Here is a 26,461-nt window from a genome sequence, read left to right on the forward strand (position 1 = left end):
GGGCACGAATTGATATCAATTCACAGAGTGCCTAATAAAGCATGGAAATGACATTGGCTAATTTAAAAATGCAGTTTTTCGAATCCTTTATACGGCAATTTCCAAACACACTGTTAAAAAATTTATTTCATCTTTCGTTTTTGAATGCCCAAAATACTCATTTTGCATAAGATTTTTGTTTAGAAGAATATTCAAGCTCAGCCTCAGCTTGGTCTTATCTTCCAACAGTTTCGCGATCTTCAGAATTTATCTCGTTTTTGAAAGAGCGGTGTTCCTTTGCTGGGGCGGGCGATGTTCCCCTTGAACCATATCAGGTTTTTAAAAATAAGAATACTTTGAAAATATATTCGGGCACATTCAAACATTTCTTAAGAATATCGAAGCTGGGCAAAATTTATTGTTTCCTTATGGTAAAAATGAGTGCACGCCGTTTATGGCATCAGGTCTCAATAAATATGTCACTTTATCAAGCCAATATAAACCTTTTATAAGAAACTTAGCAAATTTTTAGTTATTTGTAATTTTGAATTTTTATATGAATTGATTGCTCAAAACTACTTTAAAGTGGCTACTTGAATTTAGGGGTGGCAGTAATTAAAATATTAGAGATTTTATGTATTTTTGTCATTATGATAGAGGTGCCATGTCAGATAATGTGATCGGTTTCTAAGTGTTGAAGCTGAATTACTGTTTTTGAAAGAGAAAGGAATTTTTGAATATTAAAGGAAGAATAAAGGGAATATTTTATTTTCTGAAACGAAGATCTGCTCTGGAGTCACTTGCCAATTTAAAATGAGACTAACGAAAATTTGTATGCACATGTGAAAATTTTTCTGGTGTTAGGTCCAACTTACTGATGTTAGGCCAATATTTATCAATTTATGTACCATCAGTTCTTTCAACTTTGTGTCTGGGATTTGAGAGTTTATTTAGGGATGATGTTGTGTGTTTATTTTTGGGATTTTAAAAGTGCTTTCGCGGACGCAAGACTCCACCCACATTGAAGCAAACGAAAAAATATTGAATTTGTTCTTGGCTATTAATGTACTGTTGTGTGTTCTAGGCTAAATGCCTCTAATCGCTGTTCTCAAAAGACAGAAAAGGGCTGGTCAAGATAGACCATCTCAAAACAAATAAACAGATCGCTGGGCTGGTTTTTAGCAAACTAACACGCCTTATTATGTGTCATGGAATGCGAATTGCAGCCGAAACTATTCCAACAATATCAACGGTCGTTCAAAAGTAATCTCTTCTACTTGTATAGTGGAGATATTAAGATTTTTCAATCGTAAGTATAACTTTTTTATCAAGATTTTTCCTGTGTTGAAGGATTAGGAAATTTTAAGAGTTTTCCCACACCCTAATGATTGCATCCAAATGTCGATAAGGTAGGGGAATTTAGAAGTGTGTGGATCAGGCACGTAAATGCCAGGGGGTGTGGGGGTGTCACATCTCAAATTATTGAAATTCTTTGAATTCATTCTTTTTTATAAGAACAATTTTATAAGAACACGGATATCAAAATTATTAAAAAATTAAGAACTTGACCGTTTCCCCAAACATTTCACACATAAGGACTTCCGTACTAAAACGGCACGTGTATTGCTATATCCATACGCCTTCATAGGCTACATTAGGCCCGCACTCAGATTAAATATTTAAATTTTTTTATATATCAATCAAAATTTTTGCATTATAATACCACTGAAAAAAATTTACAATTTAAAACAAATGATACTTGCAATGAAAATGGGGCATTGAAGAATTTAGATAATTTAAAGCTGGATAATTCTTTAGACAAAATCTATGCTTTTGCTTGCAACCTTCGTTCGTCGGGTTATGAGGTCAAAAAAGAAATGATGCAGTTCTAAATTTTATGCTGCAAAATTAAATTGCAGTGGAAGTGAAATCTGATTGCTGTAAACAACATACCACATGCAAATACCACGAACAATAACAACAGCATACTCTTCTCTCGAGAGAATTCAAAAAATGAACGGTGTAAGCTGAAAACAGCAAACAATGTCTTGGGAATTAGGAGAATTCATTCTGATTACACTGAAGAGGCAGAATGCAAAGCTTTATACTTTTATACTTGATAATGAATATGTTCTTTTGTTCTTTGTCTCTTGGGGTTCTTGATTTAAAAAAAAAGCTGAATGTTGAATTTCCCTAGTTCGCTTGCGTCATCAACAAAATGCTTCACACGACACCATTAGACCTCGCCCCAGGTAGATGCTGTTTAATATTTGAACTTGAAGAGTGCCAAGGAGGTAATTGTCTGTTTGCCCTCTATTAAACGACTGGAATTTGTTGAAAAGCCCAAAAACAAGCTATAAGGCTCATTCGATGTCTCTCCAACACAGATTGAGCACGCAAAAGTTTGAGCTATTTCAAGGAAGAGCAATGTCGAAGAATACGAGGTTTTTTGCATGTCTCCTCATCTCCATTGCGATGGTTGATGCGTTGAGTTTTCTGAGTAAAGTAAACCTGCATAATTTTGAAGGTACGGGCTTCTAACTTTATATGACATTAAATTTTCAAAATTTGTTTATCTTTGTAAGTTAAAATGCTTGCTAAAATTCAATTTGTAATCCTCTAGGGTAACGTTTAGCGTCCTTTAGCAGCGATAAAACAGTCATTTGCTCTCTTGGGAATTGGTGGTTCTTTTGAGTTTGACGATTGGTGCTGCTTTTAAGGGTGAAACTTTGTGTAGCATGTTTGGGGGGAGAAGCCAAAAAATGATTTGTTGGTACCTTGGTTTTATCATCAGAATTTTTTTATAAATTCGTGTGCACTGGCGTTGAAGTAATGGGTTATCATGTCTGGATTTGCGAGAGTCATCTTTTTTTATTTTTATATGGATGGACATATTTTTACTTAGAAGCATTCCCCAAGAAATTGATTCTTGGAGGACGACCCTCTATCTTTCATCAGCTGATCATTCTTTTTATTTATGGAATCAAATAACATTGTCAGAAAGAAGAGGATATTAGTTTACACAATATTAGTTTTTCAATGTGATTTTAGAATTTCATTGAGAAATCCTTTATAAAACGTGATTAAACATGAAAAATATTCTTTGCACCTGGTACCTCAAATGTATTACAGAAAAGAGAAATTATGACATGCTAAAATAATTGTCGTCTGACACGTCCTCAAAGAATAAACGTCAAATATCGCCCAAGATAAACCGAAGTTTATATTTAAATGTGGATCAAAAGTAACTTCATTTGGAACCAATTTTTTCTTTTGTGAACAACATCTTGTTTCAGTTAGATGCTTTAAAAAAATATGCTTTTTCATTCTTATAACTGTGTTTATACCAGAAAAATGCTAACAGAAATTATTTCTTAAAGCTTTTTCAACGTACACAAATCATGTTTAAAGATTTCCTGGCAAAAGGCAAGCAAAATGGGTTTATTGCAAAAAACCCACATCCCGTATACCTTCAGAATTTATTAGTATTATGCAAGAGATTTCAACTGTTGAGAAAGTAAAATTTACTTGGATTTTATGTTCCCAATACTGTTCACAACAATTTGGTCTCTATTGAAAATTTGAAAAAATCAAATAAACTTTATATGAATACAATTGCATTGAAAATGAATAGCAAAAGTTGAATAGCAAATGAACGACAAATATTACGGCTGAAAATCACAATTAGGATTCTATTGTGATATGAAATACTGCAGAAAGTTTCGTCTATGGCAATCTTTTTTGTCTATGGACATGAAATATTAGGAAAAGTAGAACTAGAAGAGAAAACACCATAAATTGACGACCCATTGTCTATAAACGAAGGTGTGCGGAATGTTTTACACGAAATAAAATGTGTATTTGATATGATATATCACAAATTAACACAACATACACAAATAAACACAAAGAAAGTTTTAACCTAATGTACATTTTTACTCTTTAGAGTATAGGTCGAAAACTTCACGCTAGGAAATATTTATATGTACCCAGTTGCTGATCGAAATAGGCCAATAGAATTAACGATCATGTGCTAAAGTTTTTGAATGGCCTATTTTGATCAACAACTGGGTATACTTATTTCCTGGCGTAGAGTTTTCGATCTATGTTCTGACGTTCTATACTCTGAAAAGTTTCAGATGAAGTATGTTATAGTATGTTTCACAATGTTTGCTTTTTTAAAGCAATTCGTATATTTTACAATAAAACCTTGATAATTTATGAGGAACATTTTCTGTAGTCCAGTAGAATTAATTTATCATGAAAGAAACGTCGCTGTCTATCTAGAAATGACGGCACTGTAGTTTCATTAATAGGTTCATCGCATAATTTTGTCCTGGTCATGACTCAAAACTGCATTCGGTAGTGAGGCTTCAGTTTCAGGAGTCTTGAAGTTCTGGGGAAGTGTGGAGCCACCCGTTAGTCACCATTGCTCTCGGGTCCATTCTGGCCCGGAATGGTAGTACCCGTCAGGGTCCTGGTTATAGGTGAATAGCTGTGTTTTCACATGAAACCATGGCGGTTCTACTTTTGTGGTTCCGGTGTCATATGCGTTTCCGTAACCTTATGCATTTCGTTCCGGGTACACAAACGCATGACAACTTTGGCTATGCAAAAACGTCCTCAAGCACTTACACAATAGGGTACCAAAAGGAATGGTAGAATTTAGCATACAAAACGGTCCGGATACACAAATGTGCCACAGACTGATGCGCAATCTATGCGTAATCTCAATCGGGATATCGTAGTGGCAGAAGCACCATCGACGATATTTTCACACTTAGACAACTGATGGAAAAGTCCAGAGAGCAACGAAAAAACATGTACATAGTTTTCGTCGATTTTACCAAAGCCTTCGACACTGTGAACTGTGACCTCCTTTATGGTATCTTAGGCACACTTGGTTGTCCAATTAAATTTGTTAGAATTATTAAGAAATTGTATACAAATATGCATGCAAGACTTGTCATCGACGGTGAACTTACAAGCCCTTTTGAATAACAGCGGTGTTGAACAAGGCTGTAAACTCGCTCCTACACTGTATGGCATCTATGCTGCTGTTTTGCTCTGACTTGTATATAAGGACATCAAGCACACTCACAGCATAAAAGTCAGGTTTCGGTATGATGGTGACTTATTTGACCTCAGAAGTGTGAAAAGTTAGACCAAAGTCCTCGCCTTATACATCAGAGAGGCACAATACGCAGACGATGTAGCAATTTTCAGTAATACCTCTGCTGGCTTACAAATCCTGTTCACCGCCTACAATGATCTAGAAAGAAAGATGGGTCTTTGCATCAACACCAGAAAAATTGAAACAATGTGCACTGGACCAGAAGCCGAACTTTTCATTGATCAAACGAAATTAAAGAATGTCAATAGCTTTAAGTATTTTGGTAGCTATGTAACAAATGACTGTTCAATGAAGGAAGAACTAACAGCGCGCATCCAAGCAACATCTTGTGATTTTGGCCAATTTTCGATAATAACTGAACTGCTCAGTTTGGCTTGCGATTTGTTATAGATAATGAAAAAGATTTATCTTTCCCGAAACAATAACAATCAATTTTGAAGAAATTTGTCAAAAAAGGACCAGGAGAGCACAAAGAAATTGATGCTACCAAGGAAATAATTTCGGTTTTTATGCTACCGTTTGAGAGGTTTTGTCAAAAAGTACTACCATTCGAGGGTAATTTTCTAAAATTTTAGCGTTGGCCCCTCTTTGACCCTGACCGGACCCCCTGCCAGGCCATAATGGGAGTACCCCCTCCCAGGGAGTTCAACAGCGACATTGAAATTCTAAAGATAAAATGGGACAATCACATCAGCAACGAAGAAGTTTTCGCAAGCGCATGTGTGGAAGATATAGAAATATTTTAAGTAAGAAGTCGACTACGTTGGCTGGGCCATGTGTCCAGAATGGAAGATGATTGTCCAGTGAGATCCTTATTATATGATGAATTAACTGAAGGAACACGTCCTGTTGATCGGCCAAAACTTAGATATAAAGACACGTGTAAAAGTGCGATGAAGTGTGGAAATGCATTTGGACTATGGAAGACTAAGGTTGAGAAAAGAACTGAATGGAGACAGATGATTCGTCAAACATGCAACAAGGTGAACGAGAAGAGAGTGAATGCATACAAGAGACAAAGGGAAAAGAGGAGAAGCAAAGAGAACTTGGAACAATTAACTATTTACTTTACTTTACTGAGTATGTATTGATTTGTGTTTTAACCGCTTTCGGGACTAGGCTTATTATTATTATTATTTCATAGCATAGTTTACAGGCAATCGGAGATAAATATGGCTTTAAAAAAGCAAAGAATTTAAGAAAAATATTTTTTGTCTGACACCATTCGGTTTATAAAAGGTCAGAATAATTGCTGCTGGAAATTCTAAGCTAGGAAGCGTTCGAAAGTTATCGCTCACCAAAGCTTCCAGGTTTTACAACATATTTTGATGAGGAAAGTTTACCTTTGTCAAAACTTAATGTGACCAGAAAACTCTAAAATAATTTAATTGATATACTTCGCATCTGAAACTAGTAATTTTAGTGGAATAAGATTATAAGCACTAGAAGAGTTGATAAAATCAAAATTTGAAGGCAGACTTTTCAATTTCTTGAAACTTGAAATAGATTATGATTGTTGTGTCACAGAATTATGAAGATTCACAAAAAGGATATGCCTAAAAGGAGATCCAAAGATATTATTGCAACCACACTTGTCTGAAGAAAAGACAACCTTGCATAAGTTTGAGCTAGAATCTAGTTGACAAATTCATTCTGCATATTTGTGTTCATCTTTAATGAAACTTTAATTTTACCAACAAAGTACCAACCCTGACAATGACTATCAAAGCGCTAATGATGCATATGAGCATCTTAATGGAACGTTTCGTACGCTAGTTGATAAACATGCCCCATTGAAGACTAAGAAACTCAGAGAAAACACTGCCCCATTTATGAATCGGGATCTACGGAAAGCAATTTATACCCGATCTCGGCTTCATAAGAATCTAAAGTGGCACCCTTCCAAGGCTAATGAAACCAAGTGTGGAAAACAGCGAAACCTGTGCGTTTCACTAAGAAAGAAGGCGATCAGAAATCACTTTAAAAATGCAACCAAAAACGTTCTACTTTCAAATCAAGACTTTTGGAATCTTGTCAAACCATTTCTCTCAAATAAAGGGGGGTTACACGATAACGATATTACCCCTTGTTAAAGAAGATAGAATCATTTTTGAAGATAAAGAACTTGCTGAAGCTTTTAATCACCATTATAAAAATATCGTAAAAACATCTTCTGGAAGAAAACCCACCAGTATTGCGAAAAACGCACACTTTCATGACGATAGGCATAAAGTTAGACTGATTCTACAGGAATACCAAAATCACCCTAGTAGATTAGCCATCATTCAAAATCGAAAAAATTCATTTGGTACATTTTCTCTTCATTAAGCTGAACCAGACGATGTTTTCAAACTCCTGCTTTAAATAAATGATAAGAAATTGACCGGTGAAAAGAAAATATCCCCTAAACTTGTCCGTCTAGCTGCAAAGGAGCTATCCATTCCGCTAACAAAGGTATAGTAGTAGATTTCCAGACCGTGGAAAACGGGCTGCAGTCACACCTCTCGACAAAGGCGAACCTGTTCGAACATTAGAAAAAAGTTTTCGTCCAGTTAGTATGCTTGACACTTTTTCCAAGATATACGAAAAAATTATAAAAGATCAAATTAGTCCTCATCTCGATAAAACCCTGTCCGCTTTCGTTGCTGCCTACAGGAAGGCTTAAAGTACACAGCATTTCTTAATTAAAATGCTTGAAAACTGGAAAGTCAAATTGGACAATGATTACATTGTCGGAGCAGTACTGATAGCTTTATCAAAGGCCTTCGACTGTATTCCGCATGACCTTCTTAATGCAAAACTTCATGCTTATGGTTTTGATGAAAGCTCTCTGGTCCTTATTTACTCCTATTTAAAAAGGCGCTTACAAGCAGTTCGAATAAATAATACTTACAGTGATTTTCAATCTGTTTTATCAGGGGGACCGCAAGGATCAGTCCTTAGCCCTATTCTTTTCATTTTCTACATTAATGACCTGTTTTATTTCATTAAAAAGGCTTCTCTTATAAATTACGCAGATTACAACACTTTAACACATTTTTCAAAAGACCTGCCTCAATTAATTAACGTCTTGGAAAAAGAAGCAAGCATCGCCCTTGCCTGGCTCAATCAGAATGAAATGATTGCTAAACCAGAAAAATTTCATGCTCTTCTCGTCAGAGAGGATAAAAAAAGTACCATTGGACATTTCTATTCAAGGGAAAACTATAAATTCTGACGCTTTAATATAATTGCTTGGCGCAACTATAGATCATAAACTGAATTTTGACATTCACATATACAAACTTCGTGTCAAGACAGCAACCAATCTAAATGTGCTTAAAAAACCCAATTTGTCGATTGCATTTGAGGAGAAAAGGTACTGGTCCAAAGCTTTGTCTTTTCTAAGTTTAACTACAGCCCTTTAGTGTAGTTTTTCCCCTCTGCTAGATCTATAGAGAAGATCGAGAAAATACAGGAACGAGCCTAACATTTTCTTTAGAATGATCATGATTCATCTTATGGAGATCTAATTTGCAAATCACAAAAATGCACAATGCATGTAAATCGGCAAAGGAATCTCTGTATTGAAATTTTCAAAATTGTGAAAAGGTTAAATCCCGAAGTTATGCAAAATATATTCGAACTAAGAACCTCTGATCGACCCTCACGTCGTCCACAAGACTTACAGCACTACCGGCCCAACCAAACAACTTTCGGTACAAACAGCCTCAGGTCCCTCGGACCACAAATTTGGAATGGCTTACCACAGGAAATAAAATCTGCAGAAAATCTGATCCAATTCAAAAGATTAATTAAAAGCTGGAACGGGGCAACCTGTACATGCAACGAATGCAAAACTTAATGATTTTATTGTAAATTTGTATTTAAAAACTATTGAAAATTGCTAATTTAATTTTTTATTTTGTAAATAATCGAATTAGACAAGTTACGGTTGTGTAGCTTAAAATTATATATTTTCGATTTAAAATAAGATTACAAACAATCTTACATTACAGTTTCACCATAATACCCATGATCTGTTATGCAAAATCTTCAAGAGTTCGAAGGAAATATTTCGCAAGTCAAATTTTTGCTTGATATGTTAACAGTCGTCAGGGATGCAGCCCTTTTCTGCGTAAGCTTGCTAAGAGAATTTCATTGCCCCACGCTGGCGTGAGGAAATCTACCTAGAGGAATAAAGACGTGCCAGAAAGACAGACAAGCAAATTTTTTTATTTCCCTTATTAGAGAAGATGATCTAGTGAGAGCAAAATTAGTCACTTTGTCATTATTTCTATGATAAGAAATCATAATTAAGGGAGATTGAAAAATCGATAGTTTGATCAACATTACTGACGTAAAGTGAACAGCAAAATTTGAATATCAACAAAGATCTTGTTTGTCAAAGATTTGAAGCAGACAGTGTTAAAGAGATTTGTGTTTCTGAAATGTGCATTCCATTAAAAAACCTAAGCAAATTCGATGCAATAAAGAGAATACATTTTTAGAAAATTGCGTGCAATCAAGCTTAAAATGACGTTCACAAACTTGATATGGCCTGCTTCAGAAATGCTTGCATCATTTCTGATCTTGAATCTCCAAAGTATGGCAGCAAAGGGATATTTGAAATTATAAGAACATCAAAGCATCATGTAAATCGTCTTTGAAACTAGAATTGATAATCAATTAAATGTAAGTTTAACAGAATAGAAAAAATTATTTTTTGTCCTATGTTTTCTGCCACAAGATCTTCAGTTTTTGCATTTCAGGAAACGAAATCGTAATTGCAACCCAGTGATGAATTTAACGAAGAGAGAGAGAGAGAAACTTTATCTGCGACGTTTTTACTAATGACAACAGCTGCCTCGGGATAAACATCGATCTCTATTGTTTTGGGAACGAAATTTGTATTTTGTACTACTCTTTATTAGCAAGATAATACATTGTTCAGAACAGGGGCGGATCCAGAGCTAATTTGAAGGAGGGGCAGTAAAAAGTGGGAGCGTTAAAAATTTTCAGAAATTGGTGACGAGTCTACGCTGTATACAACAATTTCGGACCCTAACTACTGATAGAAGGCTCTCTATTCCTTTGCAGGGGAATCATCACAATAATTGTTGCATACTTTGAGGTGCTCCTTGAAGTAAATTGACCGATATGTCTCAGAAACTTTTTTACCCGAGTCTCATTCTTCAAAAGAGGCGCCTTATTTCCAAAAGGGCGCGCAAGACTTGCTTCAACTCGCTGAGGGAGGGGCAACTGCCCCTAGTTGCCCCCCTTAAATCCGCCACTGCTTCAGAATCAGGAGTGTGTGCAGACAAATAGTCCCTTACCCTCATGCAGTACCTCCTTTGTAAGGAGATTTGGGTGAGCCCTACTTTTGGATAGGGCCAGTTTCAAAGTTACCTTGCTCTTGAAATAAAATCTGCTTAAGTGTTCTCCAAGAATAGTTGTAAACTGTGAACAACTTTTTCAATAAAGGAAACTGCTTAGTAATCAAGAATTTCTTCAAAAACTGGCCGATAGGCAATTTTTTTGCAACATAACATTCACATGCAGGTAGATTTTTAGACAGGTTTTAAGAAAGTGCAGTCATTTTCATTAATAGTTAGTGTTGTGTCTTTATTCTATAATTTTAATGCTCTTATATAAGCCTTTTGTGTCTAATGACAGTAAATTTAACTTTCAACTCAAAATTTGTGCTTATCATTGCAAAATTCTACTTTATCAATTTACAAATTGCTTTTCACTGAACGTAAAATTGAGCATGGGTGAACTTCAGAATCACTATCTTATGCATTTTGAGCTTTTAGGAAGTTTGGTCAATTTTTTCAAATCTGTATTCCAAAAACTGGAAAATTGATGCAACACAGTAAATGTTTTAAGAATTCCGTATGATTTCTCAGTTTATTTTAAAATTCAAAGTTCTTGTTGAGTAGGACACATCATTTCTTTCAAAACAAAACAGGCTGCAACGAAGAAATGCATCAACGTCGGGAAAACCAATCCTGTTACCCTCGTTGTGCTCATAGTTTGATAAACAGGGCAATGACGCAAATGAAAGTATTTCGATTGATTAATGGAGTCTTAATCTGAAATTGGCTTAACACAGAGCTTAACCCCTCCCAACTAAGCTAAATGGTCCCTATGTTTTATTATGATTTTTTTCTTTGAACTATCCTTCGTTCTATTTTTAAATTGTCTAGTCAATTATTAAATAGATTATTTGAACTCATTCCATAAAGGTAGTAAGACTGTTTAGTCAAGGGCCCTTTAGATGGCTGCACAGAAAGCTTGTTGTGAAGAGCCTTTCTCTTTATTGTTGATCGCAGCCTTTTCAGAAATTGCCTTGGAAATGAGTTGCAAAGCTTAAACCTGCGGGATATGGTATTGCTTTCGTGACTGCGTTCTTTCGTGATTATCTCTGTATGTCCAGGGTTGTCGGGTAGGTCTCCAGGAGCACATGCTACAAACAATTGGGATAATGCACTTTTTCTAAGATGTGCCCTTTTCAGTGGTTCTGGAAAAGTGTCCCTTTTTCTGGGACGTAATGACACTTTTCACAGAAGTGGCTCTCTGGAGGAATTGTGGAAACTTGCCCCAGTTTGCTGGAATATTGTGCTCCTTTCTACATGTGGCCCTCTACCTTGAAATGCTTGCGATGTCCCAATACATGTAGCAGAATCTTATGTAACAATGAAACAACGTTTTTTCTTAAAGTTGTTTCTTTTTGTGTCTAGAGTTAAAGAAACAAAGGAATGGAGAGCTGAGCATGCAGTGTACGTAGATAAATCAAATTTCTTGTAATAAATGCATGTATATTAGAAATTTTTTAACGGCAAATCCCTTTAATGAAAATGCTCTAAAAATAGGGATATCAATTTCATCGTTGTATTTTATTAAATTCTTCATTCAATTTGAATTGATTCTCTGTCCTTATTATCAACTGCCCTCCAGCAAATACTGTCTTCAAAGGGCCTTGTTCCTTTCCAAGGATGTTTTCCATCTCGATGAAAGCTTAAATATTTTCTAGCAGGAATATGCTTTTTAATACCCTTGACCATTCAACCTGCATGCTTGCATATCCCTTGTAGTAACTGAATAATTTTCTCAAACAATCAGTGTCCTATACCGGTCCGATGCATTATCGCGAGATATATCTGAAAAAAAGCCACAATTAACCTTGGACCTTAAAATTAAGCAGAATCGATCATTAGAAATATGCGAATCTTTTAATGGGCTTTTTAGATATTTGAGGTAATTAAGAAGAGTTATTGAACTATTCCCACTGTTGCCAGGCTTTAAATATTTTGAAAATTATGAACTTATGAAATACCAATTTCTCGTCAAATAGAATTTTGAAGATTTAAAGCCTTGAAGACGTAAAGACTTAGATATTTAAAAAATTTCTGTTATACCATCAAGCTTTGTGCAAAGTACAGGTAAAATTACGCCCGAGTCATGCGACGCCAGATTTCTTGTATTTCAATTTTGTTTATACTTTCTATTGAGGTTTAAGCTACTCATTAATGAAATGTTTATTATACATATAGTCAAATCGTGCACTGATGCTATCGACGAAGAAGTTTGCAAATCTTTTGAAAGACTCTGCGATGTGAACAGTTTCTTGAAAGAAAAATGTCGCAGAACCTGCAAGCTATGTCGTGAGTGACATTAAATGTGTACAGTGGCGGTTTTAGGGACTGCGGGGCTTTAGGGATCTTTTTTCTTAGGTGTAGTGCCCCTTTTGGCTACCATGAGGGCGGGGCTCGGGCCCATGGCCCCTCTGGACCCCCATTAAAACTGCGACTGGATGTGTACTTTGTTTACATTGAGAAAAAAATTGATGAAAAGAAATTTGAAAAAAGAGTATATTCCTTAAGAAGTTATTAATGCTTTTAACTTATGAATAGCTATAGTTTAGTTATTCAATAAAAGATAATAATCATTTGAGAATTATGTTGATGCTATTGAAATAAATGAGAAAAATTAATGACACAAACAAATATTAATTTATGACACATATTCCAAACATTATAGTGTTGAAAATGTACTGTATTTATAAATGATTTTTCAACTATTGTAGAAAAGGCGTCCGTACAGCCTAAGTGTGACGAGTCTGCCTATGGATGCTGTTGGGATAATGTTACGGTTGCAATTGGTCCACAGAAGCTCTGCCCACGTAAGAACGTCCTTATTTTTGTTGATAACAAGAATGCTCAATTAAATGACTCCTAGAGCTCCAAATTATTTGTTCTGATAATTGCAATTCTTGCTAATCAACCTTTGCTAATATTTCAAGCCCTATAAAACATTTGGTTTTTCCGATTTCAAAAGGCTCATTTTTCTATTTATACAAAAACATGCTATTTACAACAAAACTTTTTGTGTTTTCTTTTTTCAGTATTGTAGGGTCCTTTACAAATTTAAACAATCCTCAATAGTCTTTTATATGATGTTGCTATCCCCCCCCCCCACTGCTAATCTTATTTCTCATGGGTAACAGGTTCAGACAGAACTCAAGCGACTCGCCCCTTTTTCGCCCCTCCTTTTTATTAAAACCCAAGAGTAACATCGATTTCCAAAACCTTTCGTAGAATTATACTTGCTTTCTTAAAATTTCTGCATTAGCGCCACAAATCAAAATTGATATGCAAGGCAAGCTATTGAAAAATCTTTATAATGACAAAGAAAACAAATTTTGTGCCATTAAGGTTTGTGTATTCATTTGGGAATCGTTTCTTTGATGCTTGCCGTAATAAGTCTTTAGGGCAACTAAACTTTTCCCAAGGGCTTTCCTGACCCTACCCTTGAGAAGTAAAAAAGTGGGGGAGATGGGGGAGGGGGTGGGGGATGGCTCAGTGGTTAAGACCGTGGACTACAGATCCAAGAGCCTGAGGTTCGAGTTTCTGCCAAGAACAAACTTTTGCCACGAGTAAGGAGAGTCACCAGCTCTCTTCAACTCCAGGCGTAGGAATCACGAGGTGTGGTCACGTTGAGAGAAAGAGCCAGAACACTGCTCGATAAACAAAGCTTTTCGGCGTTTTAAAGCTATATTTTGAAGCTATATAGATATAAATGCAAATAAATGAATGAAGAAAAAAAGAACCAGTATTTCTTTGTTGTGGTGATTCAAAAATATTCATGTTTTATCAAGAAAATCAAAGTTTGGTCCTTGCATTATTTAAGCATGCCAAGGAATACAGGCAATATCTAAAAATCTAAATCTAAATCTAATCAATATCTAATTCCTTTCACTGTTTTTAATTTCTGATTCTCAAAACCCACTTTCTTCTACTCTCTTCTACTTTCTTCAATTTTTTATGTTTTAGCTAAACATCTAACATAAGCATCATAATTATTATATTTCTAATAGTTTAATTGTTTTGAAGGTCGAGAGAGACTGAAGATTTTGACAAATGAAATTAATAAATAAATATAGAGGTAAACGTAAAATAGGAGTGGTTGTCGCAATTCCTAAACATTGCTACAGAAAATTGAAATGTGTTTTTATCCATATCGATTATAAAAATTCTTCGATATAATGATTTTTGATATGATGATTTTTGATATGATGATTTTTGATATAATGATTTTTGATATGATGATTTTTGATATAATGATTTTTGATATGATGATTTTTGTCATCCTCAGCTTGCATCGACCGCAACAAGGAGGAATGCAGTGGATTGGCTGGCAAATGCGGAGAGGCTGCTATTAGAAGAACTTGCCCAAAAACATGCAAAGTTAAATGTGGTAGGTGTTTCTGATGGAAATAACAATTAAACTTCATGCAATTTCCATAAATATTGTCTTTGTAAAATATGATGAGTGTGCAAAATATGATTTAGGATAACAAAAGAATAAGTTTAAGCAAAACTGACAATTATCAAATGATGATAACAAAGGATCAACCTTGTTGAAACGTTAAATGAGATGTTATTTAACAGCTAATAATTCATTAATGTAGAAACAAAAGGACTTGTAGAAAAAATTTAGAAAATGTAGAAAAGAATTAAGAGGATTTTCATGTTTTTTATGTTCATTTTGGAACAAAAATAGGTAAAATAATGAAAGATATCGACAATCTTTGATTCGAGTATGCAGAAGGTTATTTATTTTTGTAAATTGGTATAGTTTCTTTTACTTTGTATGTTTTCATAATTTTTTGTGTATTTTTGCATAATTTGTGCACCTTTGTATTCTTTGCATAATTTTGCATGATCTGTTATTTTGCGTTATTTTATTTATGTTACTTATGTTATTTTATTATGATTGCATCTTATGCTCTTGTTGTTTTTGCATCTTTTGTATATTATCGTAGATTTTGTAGGTTCTCATAACTTTTACAATATATTCGCATTTTTGTTACATTTTCTTAAAGTGTACTCGAGCAAGAATTCAAATGACTTAAATGCTACGTCGAAAGGCCAATATTTAAGAATTACTGATAATCGACAATCGATGCATATCTTCGTCAAGATAGCAGAAAAATTAAATCTTTTTTCTTTCATTATTGTATCAACCTCGACAGATCCATTGCAAGAAATAGAAACTCATGAGCAAGCCGCGTTGCTGAAACATTGAATTTACCGTTTTATATCTGAGAGTTATTGCTAAAATCTACTTTAATTTATTTCCTTGATAAAATTTAGGATAAGGAGTCTTTTCTGAGCTAAGCCAAATGTGGTGAATTTTCTTGTTTAAACTGATAAGATGGAATCTCTTTTTTAATTAGAAAATCTTTGATTTGGATATAAAAGATCTACTTTAAATTTGGTTGCTAAATTTGCCTAAGAAAATTTTCATTGCCTTTTCAACTGCTAAAATCGATAAAAGAAAAAAGCAGCCACAAAGATGAATAATTTATTGTGAAGTTAATTGAAAAGCATCAATGCAATTTGAAATAGTGTTTTAGGGCATGTCATAATAATTACTAAAATGAGATAGAACAAACAAATGAGCAAAAATATGTAGCATGTAATAGAAATCTCTTTGAAGGAATTATTGGTTTCGTTTCATCAAATAAAATGGCTTATCAAGCTCGTCTTTTTTAATAGAGGTTGGCACAGTTTTTAAGTTTAAATGATAATGGACCTCCCAGAGAGGCTGATAAAGTCTAATTCACTGAATCTTATAACATATATACATTTCAAGACATAGTATTAGGTTTAGCTTAAAGCTGACAATTGATGCTATGATCATTGCCAAAGGTACTTGAAGCACCCGGCAATATGCGTCGTGTTTTTATATTTTTCAAATATTTTCCCGAATACTCTTACTTTTGCCTCCCCCCTTTTCCCCTAAAACAACGTGGATGATTTAGTGTTCTTGTGTTCTTTCGGAACCTTATTCTGACTTTTTATGCTCTGAGGAGTGTCAGACAAAAAAGCTTTTAGTATGTCGTAAAATGTTTGCTTTTTTCAAAGCCATTTTCAAATTCTGTACCGCAAAAAATTGTTCTTTTTTTGTAGAAAAACAGCATTGTTAAAGGAAGGGGGGGGGGAGAGGGGGTGTCTGAATTTGCACTTGAACACTGACATTGGTGAAGCGAACATTTGACAGGCATTGTATCTTTCAATAAATATCAACCTGCCCCCCCCCCCCCATTGCAGAGCTTTTTAGACCATTGGCATATTTACCTTTGATTTCCCATTCTCTGTCTAAATGAATTCAAAATGAATTAGAAAATGCTTAACGTTGCACTTCGTTTTCTTATCAGCACCTTCAGGTATATTATTTTGCCCGAATCTCTCGCATTTCAGAAGGCAGGGACAGTAAAGAGAAAAATAGGAAAAATGTAACTCGTTAGAGACTGTAGTAGATCACACACATCAAGAAACGTTGACTTTTCAAGTAGGCCCTCTGGAGTCTAGAAGACATTTTCAAGATTCATTTTGGCGTGTTGACGGGAGATAAAACTGCAAAGAAATAGTCGTTTATAAATTTGAAAACATTTCTTTAAGATCTTAAATTCAATGGTGACCTGACGTTCTTTACGCTACAGGTGCTCACAGCAAAATGGCGGCTATTCATTATTGTCTAAAACTCCTTTGTGGCTGGAACATAGTGCTGAAAAATCACATTCGTTCAACGAGAAAACATTTCACAAATGAGAATGCTTTGAGAGGAAAATCTATCAAGCAGCTTCTGCAAAAATTATATCTTTCATTTATTAATATATTTCGCTTCTTGCGAAAGCATTTAAAAGTAGAATGCACAGGCTTTTGTATAAGAAACCGTCTTTAGGAAACCAAGCCTTGAAATACCGAAAAATTAAGATACTATTACCATAGTACCGAACTTTCTCGATTAAATCCTACGATGCTATTATTAATTTCAGCACTTTTTGGGGGCGCCTGTTTGAGTGGGGTGCCTATTCGAGGGGACGGTTAATTGGAAACTTAATGTAATTAAAAGAAGAGAGACTTCAAGTCATCTAAAAATGAAAATTTTATAATGTCAAAGGAGCAATCTCAAAGATATATGTACCAACAGTTTTAAGAGTTGCCAAGTCGCTGCCATAAATCGAGGATCCATTGCGAAATTATCCGACGAGGAAGTGGCCTCAAGTTCCCTTTAGCAGTCAATTCGTGTGCTCCTTTGGTCATCCGCGTATCATTTCCTTTAATGATCACACTCGAGGGGGCGCTTATTCGAGGGCGGCCCTTTATAGAAAAAAGGTACTGATCACCCTCTACATTAGGAAGCTACTTTAAAATCTCTCTTCTAAAGATGGAGAAAAAACTATGTATTTTGAAAACAAGACAGACATTTCCTTTTCAACTGACATATAGAAAAGGTAAGGATAATAGTAATTGAATGCCTTGCGACTGATAAGATGAAATACTGTCAGATGGTATCTCTCGTGCTGCTACTTTTAACACAAAAATAGAAAATCAAAATGGAGAAACCGAGAATTATATCTGAGATTGCTGCATTTTGAAAAGCGAATAACTTATTCCTCACATAAATCCCCTTTCTCTATTATTGGTTCTAGAATATTTCGTCATCAATGACAAAGCTTTTCAACTGTTGTATTTTTACTATAGAAAGATGCGAAGATGATGAACACCAGGCGGAAACATGTCCGTTGTTCCGGATGATTGGCGCTTGCGAAACTGACCAGAAGTTGATGAAAAAGTATTGCAAAAAGACCTGCAAATTTTGTTAAATGGCAAGTTGACAAAAAATATATTGCAAAAATTTGTGTAAGCTGTTTTGGTGCAATAAAGACCGAAGTAATCTGCACCAATAAACGAGGAACAGGGAATTCGAAAAGTTATGTACTTGGAAGATATTGATCCGTTCAAGAAACTTATCGCAGATGAAGCGGCTATGAGTAAGATGCTAATATGTAAGATGTTTATTTCAAGAGACTCCATTTTGTTTATGGTATTACTTGGCCTGAAGGGACTTTTTGATGCTCAACAACGATTCCTAGATTCAATATTGCCGACCAACATCGTTGTCGTGTTTGCTAGCACCCTCTTATTCCGCCCTTTTTACCCTCTTTCATGAGTTTAAAAAATACCACGCGGATAAATATACGCAATGAATGGAATACAATGACTAAACCAATGAAATATCAGCCAGCATGTCATGTGACGCAACGACGCAAAACAGGGCTTCCTCTCAAAATGAAATAAATGGGAAAGGAACGGGAGCAAATGAATGAAGAAACATAACGAAGCATTTCAAAACAGAAGGTTTGGGGATGAACAAGCGTCGGCATACAGCAATGCGTGGATTTGACTAGTCTGCCATCATAGAAAGTGGTGTAGTAAAGAAATAGTCTCTTTGGCAACTTTGGAAAGAGCAATTGGAATTTCACCCAGCCAACTGTGCAGCGTAAAATGTTGGTGGTCCACATGCCATACTTGACCTGTCGGTTTTGCTATCAAATATTTCTCTTTTTTGTTTATTTCATCCACTTAGAGTTGATAATTATTTGATAATATTTACCAAGTAAAAAGAGGGATTATATAAAGAGGCTCTGTCATTGATATTTAATAAGACTCGGATATAAATACGTGTCATTGTAATTAAAAATAACGGTATCTTATCATTTCACAGTGACCCAAAAAATGCATCAATTTTTCATAGAATCTTGCAATCGCTTTGACCCAGCCCTCCACTGCTACTACGTAAGCGTACGCTGCTGCGCAAGGGATCCTTCTATGTACCTCATTTTTTCATTTCATTTCAATATAAGAAACTTGCTACGAGGAATGAGAAATTGGCGTATATAGAAAATTTTAAGGAAATAATTACTAGAAGCAAAACATTAACAAACAAGTAAATTTGACCAAAGTAGAGATTTAGATTTTCATTCGAGCGATTCGCCTGCATGACATAAAAATGGAGAGATAAACAAGAAACTGTTCTCTTCAAAAGTGTCGAAAATTTCGTAAATAATCGCAGAGTCGCATCCTAAAGTTGTTTATCTTTCCATCATGAAATCTCGATGTAGAATTTGATGGCATAAAATTCAACAATCTTTTGAGAAACAAGTATTAATATTTGCCGTGGCAGTTAGAACTAGGATGTCAACGAATAATAAAATATCAGGGTAGGGGAACTTAAGGAACTGTAAAGTTTTTGTAGCAGGATTTGTTGATCGTAACAAACCTGAGGCATGAAGATTATTGTTATTAACTTAGAAGGCTTATCAAAATTAAGTACATTATCATAATCATAATAGTTTGAAGAAGAGGTGTGTTCCACTACTATCATTTTTTCAGTATTACCCAGTGGCGGACTGGCTACCATTTGACCCACTGGGAAAAGCAAGCAAAAGGGCGCCAATAGGTGCTAAAGTTTATTAACTTTTGGGCTTGTAAAACAGGCCCGGAAAAACTTTGCCTTAGCTCATCAAACGGTTATATATAAAGTTTCGCAGCATATCTTTGAAAAATGTAAAGGGGTACCTCAGCACCTGCTAGCTTAATGTCTGTGTTGCTCCTGCCTCTACGCTGCAGTTACAACTCATTTGCAAAAGATAGACATCAGCGTGCAGAATTATGATTAGGTATTGAACATATGCTTAAAACTGTAGACTTGTCCGAAAGATATCTGATAAAATATCTTGGACAAATGAATTCTAAGAGATTCTACTGCCATCCGTTTTGTGCAAATTGATGATTTTGTACATTGATAGGCTCCTTCTGTATGAGAAACTGTGCGTAGACATGGTAGAAAGGGTAAAGAATTTTCTTAAGAAAAAGTACAGTCTCTATTCCGGGACAGAAATTCTTTAAATTTGAAGAAAGAATGGAATACTTTAATAGCTAGTTGTAAGTTTGAAACCAGTTTTATTCCAAACAGCCGGTTTAATTTTCTATCAAATTTTCAGAAGTTTTATACATGAGGACATTAATCCTCAACAAATTCTGCATAAAGTTTTTTAAAAATTGTACAAGATTTTTTTTCAGCTAGTCATAATTTCTTTTTGGTACGAAACTCCTGTTTTTTTACGTACAAAAAGCAAGATGACTATGAGTTTTTAGTTGAATAAAATAGAATAGAAATAAAATAGCTTGCCACGGAAGTCTTGTTCAGAAATTATTGTATTGCATTGTAGATTATTTAACGTTAGTTTTTACAATAGTGAATATACACTTATTAAGACTAACATGAAGCAATTTCAAGGATTGCATAAGACATTTACTGCAAAACGAGCATGCGCACTTGTTTGCAAGTTTTGATCAAATTCTTAAAGGGGAACTGAAGTGAAAAATGAAAATCATTTAATTAGTAGTTTTCATCGTGCTGATTTCGAATATCGACACGAAATTTGTGTTTTTCTTTTCGTTTTCCTGCATTTAACGCGCAAAGTGTGAAATTTCTCCATTTCCGTGGCGGAGAGGTCTGGAGACAAGTTTCAGGCGCTGACGTAAAGTCGTGGACACGTGCCCCGAACCTAGCGAAAACAACAGTGTAGTAGAGTGAATCGGAGGGAGGGTATTTGGTTAGTAGGTAAAATTTCAGATCGCAATTTTCACGACAGCTCTTCAGGAATGACAACAGACTTAAGATCGAGCGACGATGAAGTGTTTGGAGCATGTGGTGGTGAAGTACTTGCCCTACCAAGGGCGAACGGGACCTGCGAAAGTGGCGATGAAGATTAGCCTAGGCCCGATGAGATCCCAGAGGATGAGGATGAATTATCTCCCGCGACGTGCTCGTTTTGTTGGTAGAAATGAGGAAGTAAATAAATGGTACGTCGATCCTTGCAATGAAGGCAAGAAATACTCAAACTCAATTTCCTTATTTCCTTATAAAAAGTAAGATACAACAGAGAATGAGTAGGCTTCCTATTATAATCTTTCCATTTCTAAAATCTGAAATAATAAAGATTATTACATGTTACAATTTAATAAATATTTGCTTTGATATAAAAACGTTTATACATAGTTTGATGTGTAGCACGGAACAGGTCGACCTAATCCACTTTTGGTTTAAAAACTGGTTTGTTTTGTGTACATTGACAAGTATTATTAAATCTTCCTGCAATTCAGATTTTTGGACTGATAATTCGAAAATGTCAAATATTTAATAGAATTGCATAAATATGCCTAAAATAGAATAATACCTAAAATTATATCCACTTTGCTAGGTATCTACAAACAGTGGCCGATCAATGTATGGTTTGCTGGTTTTTGGGTATTTGTGCTGGAATAACTGGACAACTTTAAGTATGCATTTATCACAAATGTAAAGAAAAGAACTTTAGTCAAAGAAGACAAGAGTTTCAAAATTTTTCAGAGAGACAATGAAAATGCGAAAATCAGCTACCTACTACATATACAGTGGAGAACAGGGTTATATACACAGGGTTATTCAAAAGGACCAGACTTTTAGTTCATAATAGCAAGAAGAGAAATTTGTTGAAACTAGTGGGACAATGGCCAAATCTTGTCAGCCCTAGGCCAAATCACTAGCTTAGTCACATCAAGGGGGGGGGATTGAGCAAGGCTTGATATTTTTAAGATTCCTAAGGTGTACTTTTCAACATAGTTCACTCACATCAAAATGTGTAGAATAGTTTGGATTTCATCAAGATTTTCTCTTACAACAATGGTCCTGTACCACCTTCTTGGTAACATTTTTTATAAATAATCAGAGGAAAATGTTTTACCTTCAGGGTACAATGTTCTGTTAATGTATTCTGTCACTGCCTGTTGTTTAGATACACTGTTTTTAAATTTTGAGAATGAAGTTTTTTTGTGCCCAATGGTTGTATTTTTCTGAAATTCGCTTCAACTCAACATTTAATAAACTTGGAAACATATACATCATTTAATGGTTGTGCTTTAAATCCTCCCCCTTTATGTACATCCTGGTATGAATTGTTTTTTATGCCTGGAGTTAAATCAGAAAGTGCTTTGATATCATGTTCTGTAGACAAAGCATGAGAAATCATGTTTGAAGGGGTATTTCTGAAGTGGGGGACCACTTTTATCATTTTCTACAAGTAAATTGTGTGGGTTTGCCAAGTTTCATGGCTGTATAGTTAACATACTAACATATTCTGAGTACTGGGCACAAGTATCCAGTCTAAAAATAGTACAAGGGTAGTTCTGAGGATGGGGACCATTTTTATCTTTTTCAGCCAGTCAAATTGTGTAGGTTTCCCAAGTTTCATGGCTGTATGGTTAACAGAAATATATTTACCATACTATTGTATTCTGAGTACTGGGCACAAGTACCCCAGTCCAAAAATAGCAAGAGGGGCATTTCTGAGGGTGGGGACCATTCTTATCATTTTCAGAAGCCAAATTGTGTCGGTTTGCCAAGTTTCGTGGCTGTATAGTTAACAGAAATAGATTGACCATACTGATGTATTTTGAGTACTGGGCACAAGTACCCCAGTCTAAAAATAGCACAAGGGGCATTTCTGAGGGTGGGGACCATTCTTATCATTTTCAGAAGCCAAATTGTGTCGGTTTGCCAAGTTTCGTGGCTGTATAGTTAACAGAAATAGATTGACCATACTGATGTATTTTGAGTACTGGGCACAAGTACCCCAGTCTAAAAATAGCACAAGGGGCATTTCTGAGGGTGGGGACCATTCTTATCATTTTCAGCAAGTCAAATTGTGTCGGTTTGCCAAGTTTCATGGCTGTATAGTTCGCAGAAATAGATTGACCATGCCAACATATTCTGAGTACTGGGCACAAGTACCCCAGGCTAAAAATAGCACAAGGGTTTTTTCCCCAAATGGGTCAATATTCTATCTTGTTACGCATATCGAATTCTGTATTTTCACCAAGTTTCATGCTTTTATCACAATTTTCACGATTGTTACCTGTCATGAACCTTATCAAACTCACTACTACATTTCATCAAAACATCTCTTCGTGTCCACCACTTTACGTCACAAGGTCACGTGACACAGTGGTCTGACCGCGTTCTCGCTCCGCCATCGATGAGGGCAAATTTCGACTTTAAAAACTTAATAACTTAAAAACTACATAACGTATTTAAAAAATTCAAACGGTTTTTGAATCAGCACGGGAACCTTTATCAGTGGTAAAAAAATCGTTTTTCACTTCAGTTCCCCTTTAAATTGTCTAGTATTTTGTGCTGTCTTTATTGATTCTGGGAGTGAATTCCAGATTTTAGGACCTTGAAAACTTAATGATCTGATACCATTATAGGTAGTTCTGGCTTTTGGAATGTCAAAGGGGTTTTTGAGTCGAAGGTTGTGACCTGTTGTTTTGGGTAAAAATAGTCTTTCATGAAAACAGGATTAAGTTTTTTTAAGTGTTTTATAAACTTCGAGCGCTAAAATTCTAACTGATTGGGCATGTGTAGTAGTTTCTTTTGAGTTAGCAAATAAATCTTTGTACGAAGATGAATAGTTCGAATAGGCTAGTCTTAAAGCCCTCTCGTTAATTTTCCTTTACCACATAGCATCCATATCAATGGATAATAATTGAAGTGACATAGTATAAACGAATTCATAATTATCTTTTTTTCTCTGTCACCCATAAATCTTGCCAATCTTTTCGAAGAATTTAACTGTTTAGCTGCTTTTTTACAGATCTTATCCATATGAGCATCAAGCTTTAAATTTTCATCGATCTGAACACCGAGCAAAGTAACGTTTTTCTCTATTTAAATTGCAAATTTTAGGTCAATTTTAAACCCATTTATGCATTTATCTTTGCTGCCGATTGTGATAGCTTGAAATTTAGAGAGATTTGCAATCAATTCATTAGATTTAAACCAATCAAGGCATTTTTTGGTGTTAATTTTTACAAGTTGCAATAGTTCATCAGTATTTGTTGCAGTGACAGATATCGTGTTGGCATCAGCAAAATTACATAAAGACCCTTCAGTAAGGCTGTAAAAATATCATTTAGGAAAATATTGAAAAGTAGAGGTCCAAGTATTGATCCCTGTGGCACTCCTTGTCCAAGTTCACCCCAGGAGCTGTAATGACCTTTGACTCTTTGCTTTCTATTAGACAGGTAGTTTTGTATAAGTGAAAGAGAATTTCTATCTATACCATAGGCATGTAGTTTTGCTAAAAGTAGGTTTTTTGGTAGACAGTCAAAGGCTTGTGACAAATCCACAAGGACAGCGCCAATATGTTTGTTCCTTTCCAGTTCTGTTTTCTAGTCTTCAATAAGTCTAAAGAGAGCGTGCTGGGAAGAAAACTGTTTTCTATATGCGCATAGAAATTTCGAAAATTTTTCTTCAAGAAATGGAGAAAGTTGAAGCTCTATTGCTTTTTCAAATACTTTTGAGAGTGTCGTTAGTAGACGTATTGGTCGATAATTTTCCTTATTGAAAGAATCTTATTTCTTATAGACAGGTGAGACTATAGCCTTTTTTAAGAAGTTTGGAAAAGTTCCTTGAATAATGCATTTATTTCTGATGTTCAAGAGGGGTTGTAGGATGATATCAACTGAGATCTTTAGGAATTTTGCATTTATCATGTCGTGCCCGTGTGCCTTTTTGTGATTTAGCTTCACAATTATTTGTCTTGGGCTTTCTTTGGTGATCGGTTTAAAGCTTAAGGTTGAGTTATTTGTTAGGAAGTTGTTGATTGTATTTATGCTTGAATGCTCTTTAAAGTATCTTATTATTAGTTATTGTTGAATTCTCAGTCAGATCTTTGTGGATTGAATTTGTAGTTTGACCAATGCCAACGGAATGGGTATTCAGAATCTCAGAAACTGACTGTGGATCACTAATAAGACAATCATGCTCAGAAGCTATTATTCTTTTATTAGTATTATTCTCTATCATACCTAGAGCAGTTTTCACTATCAAGGGATAGCTGATGGCCAAAATAAAAAGGACTCTTATTCAAGAGAGACAACACAAGGAATGTGCACATACTACGCAATCAAAAATCGGAAAAATTTGAAAAATCCCCCTCTCCCTAAACAACTATTTCAACAAACTTCAATAAAGAGCCATAATGAACGTAATAGCCATAACATTTGTGTAAGTCCCCCTCTCCTCCCCATCTTTGATTACGTAATATATGAATGTTCCCATACCCAATATTCCTCCGATACCCAACACATCGATAATTTTATCCAGTTACAACCATTGTGATTGGAATGAGCACAGGGTAGTGCTCAGTTAATTTTTCCAAAGTGTGAGCCCTCGGTTATTGGATATCAGGCACTAGGAAAAATTTGCATTAGTCATAAGTCAAAAAAATAATATGGTTAGTCGTAAGTCATTGGTTTCACAAAATTATTACTCATCAGTCAGTTGGCAAGCAGTCTGCTAGTTAGCTAATGAAATCCCTTACTACCCCCTCAACAGATATCGAATTAATGTATGGCGTACTTGCTTAAAAAAATACAAGCTAATCAGGTTTTTAGTGAAAGTAGGCTCTGACTGCTACCACATTTACTGCTGTCAATAAAACAAAATATGAACAATTTTTTGGCGCTACCAAATTTGAAAATTGCTTTAAAAAGGCAAACAATTTAACTATACTAAAAACTTCTGAACCTCTTCAGAGTATAGAATGTCAGAATTAGGGTTTGAAAGAGCAAGATGGAGAATAAATACCCATTTGTGGATCGAATTTTCCATCTTGTTCTTTTGAGCCATTTGAAGCTAAACTTTTTAGGCAAACGTACTTTGAATAGGAGGTCAATTGATGATTGTGATCAATTTTAGTTCTGTGCAAGATTATTTGCCTTTTTCAAGTTTTTGAAAAAAATAACTTGGGCAGAGGGCGCACCGGGAAATTTCCCGGTGTCCCGGTGGGCCAGTCCGCTTCTGGTATTACCTTTGTATTGTGTAAATTGTGAAAGAAGTATGATAACTGCCTAGACATTCTACAAAATAAATGCAGCAAATTAAGTTTTCTCACATGGTCACAGACAG

At 35.2% G+C, this 26,461-nt stretch overlaps 1 protein-coding gene across 2 annotated transcripts; it reads left to right on the forward strand.

The window, feature by feature from the left end:
* The first annotated feature begins 53 nt into the window (after positions 1–53).
* On the forward strand, positions 54–26,026 carry LOC135683636 (uncharacterized). 2 transcript variants are annotated; one of them, XM_089109129.1, is made up of 7 exons: positions 54–2,506; positions 11,836–11,874; positions 12,649–12,759; positions 13,182–13,277; positions 14,750–14,851; positions 18,148–21,315; positions 21,714–26,026. In XM_089109129.1, the coding sequence occupies exons 1-6, from the start codon at positions 2,350–2,352 to the stop codon at positions 18,267–18,269; spliced, it is 627 nt and encodes a 208-aa protein (XP_088965255.1). In that variant the 5' UTR covers positions 54–2,349; the 3' UTR covers positions 18,270–21,315; positions 21,714–26,026. The 2 variants fall into 2 exon arrangements, with proteins under 2 accessions (XP_088965255.1, XP_088965256.1); XM_089109130.1 differs by lacking the exon at positions 54–2,506 and adding an exon at positions 10,575–11,482.
* Positions 26,027–26,461: the final 435 nt, after the last annotated feature.

This window comes from Rhopilema esculentum, chromosome 7 (assembly GCF_057945365.1).
Source record: "Rhopilema esculentum isolate cy_ngs chromosome 7, ASM5794536v1, whole genome shotgun sequence".
Classification (NCBI taxonomy): domain Eukaryota; kingdom Metazoa; phylum Cnidaria; class Scyphozoa; order Rhizostomeae; family Rhizostomatidae; genus Rhopilema; species Rhopilema esculentum.

Excerpts from the sequence above, each read along its gene's own strand:
- LOC135683636 (XM_089109129.1), top strand. The coding sequence starts at position 2,350 with ATGTCTCTCCAACACAGATTGAGCACGCAAAAGTTTGAGCTATTTCAA. Across the intron at positions 11,875-12,648 it reads TGGAGAGCTGAGCATGCAGT|TCAAATCGTGCACTGATGCT; the intron begins GTACGTAGATAA and ends TTATACATATAG. Across the intron at positions 14,852-18,147 it reads AACATGCAAAGTTAAATGTG|AAAGATGCGAAGATGATGAA; the intron begins GTAGGTGTTTCT and ends TTTTTACTATAG.